The sequence below is a fragment of the Phaseolus vulgaris genome, chromosome 7 (genome assembly GCF_051622355.1).
Source record: "Phaseolus vulgaris cultivar YP4 chromosome 7, ASM5162235v1, whole genome shotgun sequence".
NCBI classification, from domain to species: Eukaryota; Viridiplantae; Streptophyta; class Magnoliopsida; order Fabales; family Fabaceae; genus Phaseolus; species Phaseolus vulgaris.
The window spans coordinates 9,119,946-9,138,722 of record NC_143504.1 but is presented as its reverse complement, the minus strand read 5'-3'; the positions used below and the strand labels follow the sequence as shown (position 1 = coordinate 9,138,722).

General features: G+C 35.5%; 1 protein-coding gene and 1 pseudogene across 4 annotated transcripts; one reads left to right on the top strand and one right to left on the bottom strand.

Annotated features, from left to right (window-relative positions):
* Positions 1–3,493: 3,493 nt before the first annotated feature.
* Positions 3,494–8,530, top strand: LOC137829000 (enolase-like; annotated as a pseudogene). Its single transcript, XR_016523003.1, has 12 exons — positions 3,494–3,607; positions 3,829–3,892; positions 4,187–4,233; positions 4,333–4,380; positions 4,575–4,666; positions 4,743–4,823; positions 5,125–5,226; positions 5,311–5,391; positions 5,608–5,682; positions 5,780–5,842; positions 5,939–6,016; positions 8,008–8,530. The product of XR_016523003.1 is annotated as an enolase-like (transcript).
* Positions 8,531–11,179: 2,649 nt separating this feature from the next.
* Positions 11,180–18,231, bottom strand: SERK2 (somatic embryogenesis receptor-like kinase 2). 3 transcript variants are annotated; one of them, XM_090304636.1, is made up of 12 exons: positions 17,556–18,063; positions 16,291–16,377; positions 16,017–16,149; positions 15,825–15,896; positions 15,058–15,201; positions 14,815–14,886; positions 14,657–14,728; positions 14,467–14,579; positions 13,914–14,045; positions 13,489–13,830; positions 12,337–12,731; positions 11,180–11,823 (listed from the first exon to the last, which is right to left on the bottom strand). In XM_090304636.1, exons 6-12 carry the CDS (start codon positions 14,847–14,849, stop codon positions 11,509–11,511), a joined length of 1,404 nt encoding a protein of 467 aa, XP_090160762.1. In that variant the 5' UTR covers positions 14,850–14,886; positions 15,058–15,201; positions 15,825–15,896; positions 16,017–16,149; positions 16,291–16,377; positions 17,556–18,063; the 3' UTR covers positions 11,180–11,508. The 3 variants fall into 3 exon arrangements, with proteins under 3 accessions (XP_090160762.1, XP_068490141.2, XP_090160761.1); XM_068634040.2 differs by lacking the exon at positions 16,291–16,377 and having other exon boundaries at positions 17,556–18,231; XM_090304635.1 differs by lacking the exons at positions 15,058–15,201; positions 15,825–15,896; positions 16,017–16,149; positions 16,291–16,377; positions 17,556–18,063 and having other exon boundaries at positions 14,815–14,904.
* Positions 18,232–18,777: the final 546 nt, after the last annotated feature.

Genomic DNA, 18,777 nt, shown 5'->3' with positions numbered 1-18,777 from the left:
TGAGGTGATTTACAATGTGTGTAAATCGTTTCTGCACATCTGCAATACTTTCTTCAGATTGCATTCTGAACAGCTCGTACTCCTGAATGAGTGAATGCTTCCTTGCCCGTTTCACATCATCAGTCCCTTCATGAGTCACCTCTAGTACATCCCACATCTCCTTTGCTGAGTTACATTGAGAAACTCTAAAGAACTCATCCATATTCAGTGCAAAGGTGATGATATTCTTGGCTAAGGAGTCATATTGGACCTTCTTCTTCTCGGTTTTACTCCATTCAGACCAGGGCTTCTTTATTGTTTCATCTTTGACAACCTGCATAGGTATGAAAGGTCCACTGACCACTGCATCCCAAATTCCCATGTCAATAGACTCCATAAAGATCTTCATCCTGATTTTCCAGAAAGCATAGTTAACACCACCAAACATAGGAGGTCTATTAATAGACGCACCTTCAGCAAAAGGCATTTTAAACTCAGACATCATGCACACACTTGAGCAAAATACAAGCCCTAGCTCTTGATACCAATTGTTGGGTCTATTAGTGTCTAAGTTCAAGAGGGGAGGGGTGAATTGAGCTTATAAAATTTTCGCAAGAACACACAATTTTTCAGTATTCCAGAGGCAAAAAAGAACAGATTGTTTTTACATGAAACAGATTGATTCTTCAGAGCAGTCTTGACACAATTTGAATTTGTTCAATGTAAAATTGTGATCAACAGAGAATTATAACAAAATCAGATCAGCTTAATATTGTGAGGATGAAGGATACAACCATGCTTAGAAATCAAACAAAATTACTCAACACAAGGTTTTAAGAGGAATGATCCTTTCTTAGGTTTTAATGAATGGACGGTTTGTTCACAAATCACTTAAACCATTATATACAACAACCTTGTTTATGATCAGAGAACTTTAACAAATCAGGAAGAACAGTTTTCACTTAAACCTAGAATTAACATATTCAATTTCAAAAGAACAGATTTAGTTCTTGACAGAATTAAGCAAAAACCAGAAATGAGTGCAGGGATGGGAAGACAAGGCACACAAGTTTTTATACTGGTTCACTCATACAGAGCTACATCCAGTCTCACCTTACCCCAAGGTGGAATTCACTAAAAACAGTACCAATCACTTACAAACACAGCAGTTCTTGAACACTACAAGAACAACACACACAATGCTGAAAAACCCTATTTCAGCACACCTTGCACTCCAAGAAACCCTATCAAGGAGTGACTAACACTTACACCTTTACAAAGAATAAAGGAAAGATTACACCTGAAAAGAAGATGCAAGAACTCAAAACCAGTAGTTCAATTTGCTGCAGCACTGCACCAGCACCTTCACCAAGATCAAAGGTTTCCTAGAACAAGCACACTTGAAAAACTCTTTGGAAAACCTTTCAATCCTTCTTCTCACATGGAAAGTGTTTGATCTCTGTCAAAAACGTAATTGCTCAGCACACTCTCATGTGAGATAGACTTTTCTTTATATAGAAAACAGTTTCTAACTTCTTTTCAAAAAACAGTTGAAAAGCAGTTATGAAAACAACAGATTCATTTTTGAACTTAACAGATTTATTTTGTGAAAACCGTCAACTCAGCTAACTAAAATAACTGTCTGAGTTGTACCTTTGGTGCCCTAACTAACTTGTGAAAAACCTTTCAACTGATCAAAGGGCAAACCGATTCTTTCACAGTGAAACAGATTAAATGAAGGCAAATAGGCCAGTTCATCTTTAACTGAAATAACGAACTAAGCTTTGCCTGTGGTCTCTAACAGAACTGTTAGAAAAGCCTTTTAACAGAGAAGAAATAAACAGATTCTTTCTCCATAAAACAGATTTATTTTTGTACTGTTTTAAAACTTTTAAGAGCACTTTCAAAAACTTCACTGAGCAGACGGCGATCGTAGATGGCAATGCTCCACATGATCGCCGGTCGGTGGTCAGCATAGCTACTTGAAAAAGCGGTGCATGATCGCCGGTCAGTGGTCAGCATAGCTACTTGAAAAGGCGGTGCATGATCGCCGGTCGGTTTGATGCAGAACACTTTCAAAAGCTTTTCAAAAACCATTTAACCATATCATGTGCTTGATCTAGACTTGGTTAGGCATCTAGGATAGGTTATACAGCAAAAGGCACTCATACACACTTACAAGCCTAATTACAAATGAATCTAAAAAACCTATTACAATCTTCAAAGCACTCAAGCCATTTTCTTCATCAAACACATAACTAGCCTTGGTAGGGAAGAAGCTTCCTCCAGCTTCAACATCAACCCCAACAAAGCATTTGGATAGGACATCACAAGGGAAGCGGGGAGACCCCTGTTTTGGAAGGTCCACCAGTATAAAATGTTAATTAAGTTTCACTAATGGACAAGGATCCTTCTAAATGGATAGTTGGCTATTGTGGCAGTGACCACCATTAAGTACTTCTCATTGTGCTCATTTTGTGCTAAAATTTGCATATGTGATTGTGATGGTAGGAGGGAACGCAGAGGAAAAAACTTATATTAAGAAAATAATGATACTCGTGGGTTCACCCTTGAACCTCGTTCGAGTTTACGAGTCGGAAATGTGGCGAGTCAACTCGCCAGTAAACTCGTTTCCTTCGACTAAAATATACTGGACTGTCAAAGGTCGATATACGTTGGACTAGTACCGAATGTCGTTAGAAAATTAACACATTCTCTCGTTTGCAATTGCTCTCATCTCAACCCCACCAAAACATTTGGATAGGACATCATAAGAGAAGCGTAGAGACCCATCTTTTAAAAGATCGACTATCATACAATGTTAATTGACTTTAACATTATAAAATTTATTTTAAAATTCATTTCAAAATTGAATACCCACAACTAATAATTTATTTTCAAAAGGATAAAATTAGAATTTTTAATTTTATGGGGTCTAGAATCCAATACCTTCAATTAGTAGTCCTAATCGTGCTTAAGCCCAACTAATGTTGTTAGATGTCCATTGACATTGAGGTGACTGTGCATGAGTTCAATTTTCATTTTTATTCTCAGTTCTAAATTAAAGATTTTCATTTAGTTTAATTTGACGGTCATATATACGGAAACAATTTTAAAAAGTCTTTGATATGAATTTTAAGTTTCAAACAAACGACTTTATATCATATATGAAATTTCATATATGATTACATGAAATCGATTTATATTGATATTACATAATTTATTTTCTTTTCAGAAAAAGTTATGTATTAACTATGTAAAGTAATTTTATATTGTTATTAAATTATAAATTACCTATCTATCATAACTTTTCACGGTGATAACCTTATAAAACTGTACTAACACTGTATTTTTAGTAGTTAATGATATAAAAGTTTTGGCATTAACTGTGCCCAATCATTAAGTTTTATTTTTTATTGTGTTTTTAAGTTTACTTTTTAAAAAATGATTTCACAAAAGAAATTTAAACATTACTCAGGCCTCCTCAAACTCGCTCCAATCTCATCCCTTATCCATGGCAACCATCTTGAGCGTCAAGGCCCGTCAGATCTTCGACAGTCGTGGCAATCCAACCGTCGAGGTTCACTTCCTCCTCCTCCTCTTCCGTTTCGCTACTTCCAATGTTTCTGTACCATTTTCACTTTTCCGATTAATTTTTCCGTTATTACTCTTTCAATCCTTCTCGGTATTTTATTTATGTATTTATTTTCGGATGGTTTTATTTTACAATCCACTCAGTTTGTTTGTTTACCTTTTCTATTATTTCATGACTGAATTTGAATCTGATGAGATAGAGCGTTGGTTTGTTATCAGAAACTTTTCTGATGTGTTGGATGGTTGCTATGTTAGGTTGATTTGGCATGCTCCGATGGTACTTTTGCTAGAGCTGCTGTTCCAAGTGGTGTATCCACTGGTATAGTTCACTCATTTCTTTCAACTACGATTTGTCACTGCAAAGTTGTTGGTTTCATTTTCTCACACAGTTCGCCTGATAAAAAGAACGTTTATGATTTCATTTCATAGTGTTTTTTGTAGCACGGTACAACGTTCTTTTTGGGGCAGCTTCTATTTTTTACTTTTTTTCAGACACAATTTAGATAGTTTTTCACTTATCTACGGCCCATGTATTGTGGGTAGCTTGCATGTTCGAATTAATCGGTGAGACCTCCTTTTTTTTTAGAAGTTTAAAGGGATTTACGAGGCTCTTGAATTGAGAGACGGCGGATCCGATTACCTCGGAAAGGGTGTCTGAAGGTAAGTCTTGTGTTAGTATGCTAAATAGTGTGAAGGGGTTGTCTTGTTAGATTGATCCATTCGTGTGTTTTTTTAACTGGTCTTTTCTTGCACATGCAGGCTGTTGACAATGTGAACAGCATTATTGCCCCTGCATTGATTGGCAAGGTTGGTTCAATTTACTTTACAATTTACAATAATGTTGTTGCTAAGGAAACTTATTGCATAAGTTAGGACTTGCTCATTTTTCGGCTAATTATAGTTCAGTTCATAAGAACCTGTAACATGGAAGTTCAGTTCTATTGCTAAAGGTTATTTAGCTTGATTTAATTTTTATTTTGCTCGTTTGTGATGACGAGCAGGATCTAACTCAGCAGACAGCTATTCACAACTTAATGGTTCAACAGGTTGATGGAATGGAACTGTTAACCAATGGGGTTGGTGCAAGGAAAAGGTGCTTAGCTGAGTATATTTGGATTTTTTTTTTTGTGATTCATATAATTCTAATGCCATTTTTGTTGCTGTATTAGCTTGGAGCAAGTGCCATATCGGCAGTGTCTCTTGCAGTCTGCAAAGCCGGTGCCAGCATTCTGAAAATTCCTCTTTACAAGGTAATTATTCGTAAACTGTGGCATTTGATTATCTTTGATGTAACTGGTTCTTCAGATCCGTTGTGTAACTGAAGCTGTCCTGAAAGTTTGTATAAATACGTGATATGTCTAAAGACAATAAAAATATTTGATCCATCTAAATTTTATGAAACCCGGTCTTAAAAGATTAACAAGATAGCTAGGTGTTATTTTACCACCACATTGTGTACAATTATTCTCTTACAAAGATAGAATATTTATTTGATTGTGGTCTTCTGTTGTTTTCATATATCTGACATGGCATTCCATTCTTTTGGTGCAGCACATTGCAAATCTTCTTGGTAACAAAAAGTTGGTTTTGCATGTTCCTGCTTTCAATGTCATTAATGGTGGATCACATGCTGGAAACAAACTTGCTATGCAGGCATGATTTTAAACACCTTTTTCTGTCTGTGAAGGTGAAGCAAAACATGTGTTTCTGATATTATGTAATACTATGAATATGCAGCAGTTTATGGTTCTTCCCGTGGGAGCCTCCTCTTTCAAGGAAGCCGTGAAGATGGGCATAGAAGTATATCACAATTTGAAGGTTAGTTTGCATGTTACATCCATTTAGTTTTTCCCACGTGTATTTTTAAAATTTTGCCAAATTAGGATATCATTTAATGTAATAGATAACGTTTGCTTCTTAGGCCTGGTGCTTATCTATGAAAGCTTTCATGCTGTGATGGTTTGTCAACTTGATTGTAGATATGTACTTCTGTGCCTTAGTTATTAACGAAGGGCTATGCTCATTTTATTTCAGTCTCTGATTAAGAAGAAATATGGCCAAGATGCAGTAAATGTTGGTGAATAAGGTGGCTTTGCTCCTAACATTCAGGTCAATGATGATTTTCAACTCGTTTCTTTTTATGCATGGAACTCTGGTACCTGCTCATCCTTTGGCCAGTAACTGATAAGCTCTTTTGAGTGTTCAGGAAAACAAGGAAGGTTTGGAATTGCTCAAAACTGCCATTGCCAGAGCTGGCTACACAGGCAAAGTTTGTATTTTCTCTCATCAAAGTTCTGTTTATGGTGCTTTGGCTTTTCAGGTGTTTTCCTCTACACAACTTTGAAAATTGCTATTATGTTCTTAGGTTGTCATTGGAATGGATGTTGCTGCTTCTGAATTCTACAAGGAAGACAAAGCATACGATTTGAACTTCAAGGAAGAGGTGAGCTCTTTATTATTTAGCTTATTATTGCAAACTGTTGTTCGATTTGGAAAGTGATAGAAACCAGATATCTAATTACAAGCGAATGTGAATAATTCCCAATTGTGGAAGCATGCATAACATTTGTTGTTGGATAGCTCTAAGTCGACAAGAAAGAGGCTTTCTGACGTTTAAACTTGATAAGCTCGCTTCCTCCTCGTTCCCTTCATACCATCACATTCACAAATGCAGATTTTAGCTTAAATGACCATACCCAAAACGACTCATTGCTAATCACTGCCATAATATCTAGCTGTCAAGTTAAAAGGATCTTTATCCGTCAGGGAATCTTAATTAACATTTTATACTCATTGTCAGGTCTTTCGAGATTCTCAAGGAAATGGAGAAGGCGGGGATAAAGCCTAATGTGGAGAAGGCGGAGATAAAGCCTAATGTCATCAACTATGGTTCTCTGATAAATTGTCTTTGCAAAGATAGTAAGCTTCTTGATGCTAAGATCGTGCTTGTGGATATGATAGGTCGCAGGGTTTCTCCGAATGCAGAAATATATAATATGCTCATTGAAACTAGTTTTTCACTAAGTAAATTGGAAGATGCTTTCAGATTTTTTATGAAATGATGCAAGGTGGAATAGATGCAACTCTTGTGACATACAATACGATGTAAATGGACTCGGGAGAAATGGAAGGGTGAAGGAAGCTGAGGATTTGGTTCTCCAAATGGTAGGCAAGGGCTGTAATCCAGATGTAGTAACATACCATTCTCTGATCTCAGGATATGCCATGTCAGGAAACACTCAGAAATGTATTGAATTGTATGATAAGATGAAGATGGTAGGCATAAAGCCTACAATTGGGACTTTTCATCCTTTAATGTATGCATGCAGGTACGTAGGCATGGCGGAAGTGAAGAGAATGTTTCAGGAAATGCTACAAATGGATTTGATTCCCGTTGAGTCCCAGAAAGAGAAAGAAAGGGTGAAGAAGGAAAAAGGCAGTGTCTTTGCACCAACAGATGCTTGATCAGGGAGTTGATTCGGACAAGGTGACTTACAATTGCTTGATTCTAGCATATCTTAGAGATAGAAGGGTTTCAGAAATAAAGGATATTGTTGATGATATGAAGGCGAAAGGACTGGTTCCAAAAACTGATACATATAACATTCTGGTTAAGGGACATTGTGACTTAAAAGATTTCAATGGTGCATACTTTTGGTATAGGGAAATGATTGACGGGGGATTTCCGGTCTAAGAGAGGAGGGAATGCTGTCGGAGGCCCAAATTGTATCCTCAGAACTGAGTAGTAGGACTAAATAACTAGAAGACTGAAAAGGAAAATCCTTGCCCCATTGTTCAATGCATACGATTGGAAAAAGGACAGGTGCCTAATATCAGAGTATGTGGTATATGTATATTCTACATTATAAAACATCACTTTTACTGATATTACATCTAAAAGGGGGTTGTTAACCCCTTGGCGAGGAGACAACCCAAGGAAGAAGTTAAATACAATCTCAAAATGGTACACAACTATTCCCAATCCTAATTGTTTATCCATAATTCTCCATGGATTTTAGTTATTGATAATTGAACGTTTGGAAATGTTTGCTCGAAACTTTGAACATATTATAATGAATCATGCCTCTTTTTAGTTTTTCTGTAACTTGCTTAAATAATATCAGTTTAGTGAGTGTGTGTAAGAGAGCGAGAAGAAATTATTGAATAAATACTTAATCAACACATTACAATCAGGTTCTTCAAAGACACAAAATTGTTTTGTTTATACAAGTCAGATACATTCACTCTTACAAACATAGCCGATGCCTGATATTTCTTTATTTTTTGGAACATATAGTGTTTGTTAATTGTATGGGCAATCTTTTAGTAAAAAATTATAAAAAGTTATATGGAGATTATAGTGCTGGCTCAAACAAATACATGCATGCTAAGGTGCATTGTAACTTCAGATTTCAGTGGAGCTTATTTTTTTAGTGCAGGGACATATTTGAGGGAGGTTTTCACCCATATCTACTTCAAAGAAATGTCGTGGGTCTTCATCACTTGGTAAAGGATCCTGCAGCTCCTAGCTGGATGTCTTTGTTGGTGATTGTTTGTGAGGCTGAAATTCCACCAGTATTTGCCACAAAGAAACAAACGGTGATAAATTATTGGCGCAAACGACCGGGGCATGGTGTCGCACTCTTTCCCGAATATGTCAGACCAAACGGAGATACCAGAAGTTTCAGCATGAAAGAATAATTCTTTTTAAGGATATTACTCCATCTGCACAACAAATTTAACGAGGTTGTTAGTCCTGACTGAATTCATTGTGATAGAATGAGTTTATCAAAGTGGAGTTCAACCTACAAAAGGCTTTTGGTTGGTCTTGTAAACATTTTTTAGAACCATATCAGAGTGATTTGTGGGTAAATTGCACTGCATAAACTGTGATTTAAGTCAATTTATGTATCTCCAACTATGAAAATAATCTGATCTAAAATTATTTTGAGAACTATTAAGATGTCAATTTTATGTTATCTTGTACACAATGAAACGGAACAAAACTTTGGTTCCGCTTTTACATTTGTTCTACCTTTTTTCCTCCATCCATTTTACATCCTTTCAAAAACAGAAGTTCTTTTACCTGATGACATTAATAACTTGAAACCTGGGCGAAACTCAGATTGGAAACAATAATGGTACCTGAACTACTTTTATTCAAACTTTGTTTTATTTGTTCTTGTTTTTAATTGGTTAAGGGCTCTTTTATCTTAGAAAATCATACACTTTTTTATAAGAGACTTAGGTGGACTAGCAAAAGATATAAATTGTACCAGGTTTATTTATTTTAGTTGATGCAAGTTTTGGAAAGAAATACTAGCTTATTTTAGTAAATATTAAAAGATAAGTTGATGAGTAACTACGATTCAATGGTAACTTAACACTAGGATGCGGATACCTTTTTTCCACAGTATATGGCTGCAAGGGCATACTCAAGTAGGGTTGGTGTTCCCTTTTTTATCACCACAAAGACAGCTATTCTCAAGTATAGTGGGAGCTATGTTCCTCATTACACCCCTTCATTACATTTTTCTTTCTTTCCACAGTGACCCATATGAAACACAAGGACCCCATAAAATACCATTCCATTGACCCTCCACTTTCAAATACAATACGAGTGCCTAAAATTGGCTGGGCAGCTATTAGATTCAAGGGTACCAATATGAAACACCTTCTCGATATCTCAAGTTTTCTTTGCTGTAAATCTCAAAACAACTAAAGATAAAAATATTTTATAGTATATAAGTGAGTACAAACTTCATCTTACAAACCCGTTTTATAAAATAAAATTACACTGAAAGTGAACTTCTTAATGATGTATCAGAATCCTTTAGAGTCTATCATAACGAGAGTTTGTTGGACTTATCAGACCACCAGCTATCGGACCATCATCGACCACTTATAATATATAGTTTAACGAGAGTTAACAAATTTCAGCATGATGAGGTTTGTTAGAGATCATACTTCAACTAAAAATAAAAACATTTTATAATATATAAATAAATAAAAAATTTATTTATAAACTTATAAAGTTGAGTCACACTTAAATTAAGTTAATATCTTTTTGAGATTTGATTCTCTATTTATGCTAAGTTTGGTTCGGTTCATGCACTGCCTCATTACCGTTTCTATTGTGAAGAACAGTAAGGATTTGGATGAAAATTTGGTATCCACCACATAAAAAGTTGGCTTGGAGTTTTGAACGAAACTAAATCTAGTTTTGTGATTTTTGTCTTTGAATTGAACTTCATTACAGTCATCCATGTGGTCTCTTTTCTACGTAATTATTAATCTTAACACACGTGCATGATGAATGGACACGATTGGATCTCACACGCTGTACACATATATGTTGTCGTCTGCATGCCTGTTCTTCAATTGACTTTAGCATGTCATACATGCACCTATGGATATCACCCCATTTTTTTTATTAGAAACAAATCTCAGCATGATATTCAACATGCATTAGAGTTTTATATTTCTCTTACTAGGTTTTTATTGACTCTGAAATTATTTTTGTAATTAAAATTCCAAATATTATTCTCGTGACCGTTAAATTATAATTTTATAACATTACAGATTAAAATTAAATAAAAATCATGAAATAATTTATATTACATTTAAAAAAATATACATTGTGATAATTAAGATGTTAAATAATTTTATATTGATATAAAATTGTGTATATAATTTGGATGAAAAAATAATAATCTAATTGTGAACTTTGAAAAAAAAACAGAAATTAAACTCTAATTCATTACCGTTTTGTTTTATCTAATGACAATAGTTTTACAAGGAGGTTTTGGGAAATTCAATGTTAGAAGAATAAAGACTTTGTAATTTAGGAAAAAACAAAGAAAATAAGGTATTGGAATAAAAAAACATTTAACTTTATTTCTGTTATTTTGATATGGTGTGTCAATTTAAATTAAATTATTTATCAAACATAGATTAAATTGACTAGACTTAAGAAATATTATTTGAAATAAATTACATATATAACAATAAAATGCAATATATACTTAAGGAGGGGAAACTGTGAGACTGTGTGGATGTCACTGTAAGGCTGTGTGGATGTCACTTGTAGGAAGATTTTAATTTCCTTTTTTCAACATTTAAAAGATAAGGGAAATGAAACATAAATGTGTCTGAAGATATTAAGTTATTTAAAAAAGGCAACATGTTAATCTTTAAATTGAAACCTTCATTTCAATTGGGAAAAGTTACATTTCTAACTTTCCATGAAAATAATTTTGTAAAAAAAGCTAGTTAAAATGTTTTTGAAATAGATTTAGTTAAAAATCATTCCCAAAAAAATTAGTTTCCTAAGAGTGTTAGAAGGTGGACTTGATGTGAAACACACTTTTTCAATGAGATTCTTACAAGAAATAAAAATTTCTTGTCAGAAGAAAATTTCCTTTGTATTACAGACCAGTTCCCAATATCATGGCTTCAAATTTTTGTCAATGTTACTATTTCCATAATTGGTTAAATCCAGAAGCATGGGCCATTATTTGGAAAAAAACCTCAATAAAATCCACATTTTATATAGGTTTTCAGCAACAACCGATCTGAATAAAATGCAACTCATACAAAACTAGTATAAGATGAGATAGGGTATAAACTTTAGATTGAAGGAGTATGAAAGAAGGGTGTACAAAAAGATTAAGCTGTCATTGTTTCATCTAAGTAAACATCACTTCATCAAATGCAGCAGATGATACAAATTGCAACTTGACAAAGCGATCCCTATGCACAAAAGTAAATGAATATAATGCAGCGGACTTACAAGAGATGTAATCAGGAGGATATGGCACTTGAAGGAACCAAAAAGGAAAAAGGTAAGAAAACTTTTATAGTTAAAAAATAAGTCATAAATAAATCCATTCTTTTCTTTTCTTTTTTTCTTCTTAATTTACTACTGTGCCAAGGTCACCTTGGACCAGATAACTCAACTGCATGCAGATTTTCGGTCGAGTCCACAATCCAGTCAGAATTGGGATGAGGGGCCAGCTCCACCTCCTGCCGGAGAACTTCCACCTTTTGCCACTCATCCCATCTTTCTGCCAAGCCATCACCTTCCAGCATTCTCACCACTTCTGACATCTTAGGTCGGTCCATAGGGGAACCTTGTGTGCAGAGCAGTGCAACCTGGATTAATTGTTCTACCTCGGCTTCTATGTAATTCTTTTGTAGATCAGGATCAACCAACATTTCAAGCTTTTTCTCCTTCAGGAGTCCTTTTACCTGAAAATATTCAGCTGTATTAGATTTACATACATTACAATAAGAAAAGGGAACTTTAAACATAGAAGAAAGCTTGGTTTGGAAAAATACATCAGCAGATAATTCTCAACTACTCAAACAAGTAACAGAAATCAAAATATAATTGAATACTTGTGATTCTTCTTTTGGCATAGCTCAAATGCATACTTTACCGAATAAAGAAATGTCAATATTCTGAATCGTGTTTAGAAGAACAGTGCTCTTAGTTTGGATTCGCAGTATTATATATTCATTGTTTACAAGTTTTAAATACTACAGTGCATCCTGAACATGTACTGTATTAAGAAATAACCATATTTGCATATCAGATATATATCATATGCATTACACATCTAATGCGCATCATAGATGGACACAATTCCTAACAATAAATATAACAAAAAACAGGTACTCCGGCTATTCAGGAATTGCATGAAATTAACTGCATGATAAATAATAACAAAAACACAAGATATACTTTTACGCTGAACATACCCAATCAAGCAGCATAACATCGTCGTCATTTGCAAGCCGAGCAAGGTCAAAAGCTCTCTGTCCAGTGATCAACTCCAGAAGCATGATACCATAACCAAAAACATCAGTTTTCTCTGAAGATTTACCAGTGGATAGGTATTCAGGAGCTATGTGCCCAATTGTGCCCCTTACAGCAGTTGTCACATGGGTGTCCTTGTAATCCATGAGTTTGGCCAATCCAAAGTCCCCAACAACAGCCTCAAACTCTTCATCCAGCAATATGTTTGCAGCTTTCACATCACGATGAATAATCTTTGGATCACAGTGATCATGCAAATATGACAGACCCCTTGCAGATCCCAAAGCTATTCTTTTCCTAGTTTGCCAATCCAGGGGTTCTTGATGTGGAGGACGCTCTAAAATAAAGAATGATAGAATGAATGAGAATACAACCAGTATGCGCGGCTGGGCCAATGATATTTTACTTCAAGCACAGAATGTGTGCCACTACGCACACCTTGGGATTTCTTCCAGTTTGGCAATCAAGCTAAAAATACAATTTCCATAAAACAGCCTAGTTTCTTATATCTTTACTCTATCTCGTCTCTTTTCACTTTGAGCATGGGAATTATGGAATATACTTTCCCAATAAATGGCCTATTAAAATAATAAAGAATCTTTTTCCCAAGCTGAAGGATGATAAATTTAATAATTAAGTTAATGATAATTAACACCTGGTTAAACAATATAAAATAAAGATGTCCAAAATCCCAGGCTCTAAATGGGTAGGTGACATTAAGAAGTTAAGAGAAGAGCTAAGACCAGTTAAGATTTTAGACTTGAGGAAGTCTTCTTGGGCTTTTAGAGCTACAGGTTCCTTCTTAAACCACAGGTGGTAAATGTATACTTTTGACCTAATTAAAGGTGAAAACTGCATAACTTGTTCCATTTTCTTTCATCATTCTCAATAGAACATGCCACAGCTTGAGCACCCAACAACTATACTACTTTCATAAGCTTATGCTAAAGTAGAACTCTGGGTGAAATGGTATGACAACGAGAACCCTGTTCCATGCAGGTTGGGGAGGGGCAGAGGGCAAAGAAAGGAATGAAAAAAAATAAGAGAATCAAGGACTTGAACAACCGCAAAAAAGAATGAAACCGAAGATCTACCTCTTAAGCATGAGGCAACACTTCCGTTAGCCATGTATGGATAAACAAGTAGCCTTTCTGTTGGTGTCATACAAAACCCACGTAGTCTGAGGAGGTTTCTATGCACAGCCATGCTAATCATCTCTACTTCAGTCTGAAACTGAAGCTCCCCACCAGGTGTGCGTTCCTCTTTCAACCGTTTAACAGCCACCAGTGAACCATCTGCCAACCGTCCTTTGTACACCTTACCAAATCCTCCCCTCCCAAGAATGTTCTTATTGCTGAAAGTATCTGTTGCAACTTGCAGTTCTCGTAGAGAGAACCTTTTAAGCTGTCCTAGATGAACTTCAGGATCCTCTTCAGCTGCAAACATATGCAATCAAGTCAAATTATATTCTTTAAACAAGTTCAAAAACTGTTATATCCACTGCTCAAGGATTGCTCACCAGGCACATCAAAGAAAAATTCTTGTGGTTTCCTTCTACGCCACCAGGCAAATGCAATTGCAGGTGCAGCAAATAATAGAGCAGCACCAGCCGCAACTCCTCCAGCTATTGCTCCAGTGGCACTGTTACCTCCTGAAATAGAGGAATGTTGGATCATCATTGTTTCTTTCATCTCTATGTTTAATATAACAAACATTAGTGCACAAATATAAACCATGTAGGTGCAGCAATACACCCAAATCTTGAAGATATTAGAAGGTATGACTGACCAATGATTCTCAATTCCAAATGGGCCAATAAAGAATTTTAATCTTCAGAACTTAACATGCCTATATAAAATACTTGAATCTTAAACACCATAAGTAAAAAACACAAATTCAGTCCCATAGAATGACTAAAAATATTCATCCACACACACACGTTTGAATGATGGTCACTGGTCAGCAACTATAAGCCACCTCTATAGTAAAAAATTGAAATAGCCCTCACCATGAGCTTGATAAAATCACCAGCTTTATAACTAAAAGATCAATTCCAACAGAAGGAAGATTACCTGGGGCAGAAATTGGAGGAGGAGGGACAAAAGGAGGAGGAGGAGAAAATGGAGGAGAGCCAGGACACGGGTGCCCCGTAACGGGTCCACATAGATCCAAGTTATTTGCAAAACTGAAATAGGAAGCACGTTCAGAAAACACATGCATATCAGAACCAACATGACAATAAAACAAACTTCAGTACGAAACCTGATAGGAGTAAATAACGAGAAGGAGCCATTATCAGGAACCACTCCTGATAGATGATTATTAGACAAATCCCTACATTTGACATAAATTGAGGGAAAATATTAGCACTGCATACCAATAATAAAGAGAGAAATACACTGCGTACTAGTAGTACTCACAGAACTTGGAGAGCAGTAATATTAGTCAGCGACATGGGAATAGGACCTGACAAGCTGTTGTTGTTAAGCCGACTATCCTTAGACATAATAGGAGAAAAGAATTAAGATCCATACGGATATTCTGATACAAAAGATTGACAAGACCATAACAAGCTTTTACCCTTCAACAGAAAAATAATAGCTATTTACATTATAAAAATTTTCGGAATCTCCGCAGAGCATATTTAGAACAAGTATACTCACAGGAAACGCAATTTTGACAACTTGCCCAATGAATCTGGGATTGGGCCAGTGAAACGGTTTAGGTACAGATCCAAGCTCACCAGGTTAGTAAGATTCCCCAGGTCACTTGGGATAGGGCCACTAATGTTATTGCTGTAAAGTTCCCTATTATGTAAAACAATTTACATCAAAACGATATGAAGATAAACAATACTTAAATCAATATTAGTAAAATAAGCATATGTCAAAAAAATTAAAATATTTCGTGGAAATTCCATAATTAGTTTCAGGAGCACCCCATCTTCTGCATAAGAAGTAAAGGATAGAGATAATTGGAATAAATGAAACGTAAAACAAGTTCTTTTTTCTCATGTTTTCCGAACACACAAAAAATCAATCCATTAGGTTGACTTGCATAGCAAATTTAAACAGTAGAATACCTTGTTCCCTCGTAATTATATTCGTATGAATAATCATTCCATTCAAACAACTGAGCAGTACACAGATAAGCATCATTACCTAGTCTAGCAGTCTAAAAGAATTATAAAAACCAGCTGAAAAGGAACAGAAACCACATATTATTGCCAACACACGACATAATCATCCAGCTGGATATTGAAGATTCAAAAACCAAGACCCCATTACATCATGACCCAACTTGGGAATCACATGTCCAAATTAAATAAGGAAATTTAAGTAATAATTGTCACTTCACTAACAATGCCCATACAGAATTAAACTCAAAAGAATAAAAAAACATTGGAATATCAAATCAAGTGATAACATACAAATACTGCAAATTCTTGAGCTGACCAAGCTGCGGAACAAGTTGACCAGACAAAGCAGCATTTCCCAGATCACTGACATCAGAACAAAGTAAAGATCACAAGCAACCATTAGAGAAGTCGTCCTCAGTTAAAAGAAACTCTTCAGACAGAATTAACATATGTGTGACGGATATCGAGGAACAAGCAGCTTACACTCTTATAACACTATTATCATTGTTGCATGTTACATGAAACCATGTACATGGATTGACAAGTGTGGGATCCCAACTTTGCAAAACATTGTTAGGGTCCTGTAAATTAGTCCTCAGACTATGCAAAGCATCTCCTGTTTCAAAGCACAAGAACATGCAATCAGGTACTTTAAAATTCAAAATAAGCATGTGTCAAATCCACACAAATGACTTTTTCCAGTAGTAAAGTAACATGATTTGGTAGTTAGAAAATGCACATAGGAAAAATATTATACCACATAGGTTGAACTAATACACGTCATGCACACAAAAAACAGGATTGAACACACTTCAAGCATTAATTAATGCAACACGACACACTCCTGTAAACAGAAAAATACACTTCAAGAACATACCATGTAGGTTGAAGCAATATACTTCAAACACAAAAAACCGGATTGAATATATAAAGAACAGGACAGGCACACACATGCGCACAGAAATTACATTGCAATAAGATAGCATGTACATAGATTGGAGCAATAGGCGTTTCAAGCCCCAAAAATCAGGAATGAAAAATACAACCAAAAAATACCTAGTAATCGCAACACGACAGGAACACGCACAGGCACAAAAATATACACTTGAAGAAGATACCATATAGGTTCGAGTTGGAGCAATACACTTCAAGCACGAAAATAGGATTGAAAAATACAGAGAAACTCACTAACTAATACAACATGACAGGAACTCGAGTGAGCACATTTCAAGCACCAAAAACAGGATTAAAAAATACATAAATTCACTGATTAATGCAACACGACAGGCACACGAGCGCCCACAAAAAAATACACTTCAACAACATATCTTTTTGGTTGGAGCAAAACACTTTCAAGCACAAAAAAAGGATTGAAAAATATAGGGAAGTTCGCGAGTTAATGCAACACGACACGCAAAAACGGGCACGTTTTGGTGAGTCTGGTAGATTACTGCAGAGCCTATATTCTACAACGTGTAGTAGATAATAACTACGAATTTTTTGACATGAAGAGAGGTGAACGTAATCATGAAGGTCGGGCACATTCCATGATTGACACTGTTACTACGCATACAAGTAATAATTCAGTACATGGTTAGAATTGCGGAAGAGGTGGCCAGCAAGAAGGCATTGTCTTAAAATGGTACTCATCAATTAAGACGAGAAAAATCTCTGAGGACTTGTTATACCAAAATAAACAACGACAAAAAAGATTCCATAGGTTCCCTTGTACAACATCCTTTCTACAAACTCACAAGCTAAGGGAATGAAGAATGATCAAACATCCAAAGAAAGCAGTGCTAACAACAACATGAATCTCCTTCATGAATACAGAAACCCCTTCATATCCAAGAAGGAAACAAAAAAGAAAGGAATCTCCTTTACCAAACTCAATAAAATCAAGGAAGAAAGAACCAAAAGCCCAAAGAAGCTTAAACACAGCTCCCTCTTTCACATTTTGTTTAACAAGGCATAAATAAATCATCACACAGAATAATTTCACTCCTTGCAAACATTACAAACCTTCCATGTTAGCAGAAATCAGGCATAGTGGATGAATCAACAATACCCAACAAATGAAACTTAAATCCATAAACCTTCTCTCCATCAACCTATGTACTCAATAACCTCAGATCCAAACAAAACCTCCCACCCCAATACACCATCACAAAACCACCCCAGTACTCTTCCTGCACCACCAATATCAATACAAACTCAAATGAACTCAAACCCTAACTCCCAAATCTCCGCCATTACCACCCACCACACCCCGATCTCACCAAAATATACCAATTTTCGACAGCTCCAGAAACTCCAACTCAGAAACACAAAACAAGCTCTAAAAAACCAGAAGAATCAAAACATTTTCCCTTCTCTTCACGTTATGAAAAAATAAAAAGCTTTTCTTTTTCCTTTTTTTCACTTTCGCTCTAGCTATCTTGGAAAGGAAAACACAGATACTGTTTCTCTTTCTCTCTCTTTCTCTGTCAGCTGGTGAGAGTGTAAGATTGTTATCTTTTTTGAGTGAGGCGTGGAGTGAGAGTGTAGAATAGATAGATAGAGAAAGGAAAATGAAGCTGCCCGAACGGTGCTACCCGCTGCCCTAACGCAGTCAAAAACGCTCTCGCGCGAGATCGTGGAAAGTGACGTGACTCTAACATGGAGGGGCAAAACCCCGTTTTTTGGTCAAAATGCGAGTGAGTTTCCTGGGCCCAACATTACTTTTGTTTTGAGGGGGCTGCCACGTCACCATTTTCTTTTCTTCTTTTTTTATTCTAAGATGCTTTCTTCCTTCTCTTCCCTTCATTTTACTTCCGCTTTAATAACCCCCAAATTAAATACTATTTTATTTTTAATAAAGTGAATTACTTTTTAAATGGGTCTGCATTTTGAATCATGCAAATTCACACTTACAATTAATTCTCTTTAGTTTAATAATGGATATTTTTTATTTTTTATTTCTTCAAATTGACTTATGAATGATGATGGAATTGTTTTCGTAGCAAACCCATCTTGGGGTTTTGTAGTAATTAAGATTAATTCCTGCCCTTCAACGTGGCTTTTGATTAACCCTACCACTAGGAATGGTTCAAGTATCATCTTTTGTTTTCATTATAAAAGCTTAGGAGACAGGCAGTTTCTGAGGTAGTTAAAATAAGTATTTTAATGCTTTAAATTTTAAATAAAGTATTAATTTTATTTTTTTAACTTAGAAGTTATTTTTCTTTATCTCCTCTAGTTAATG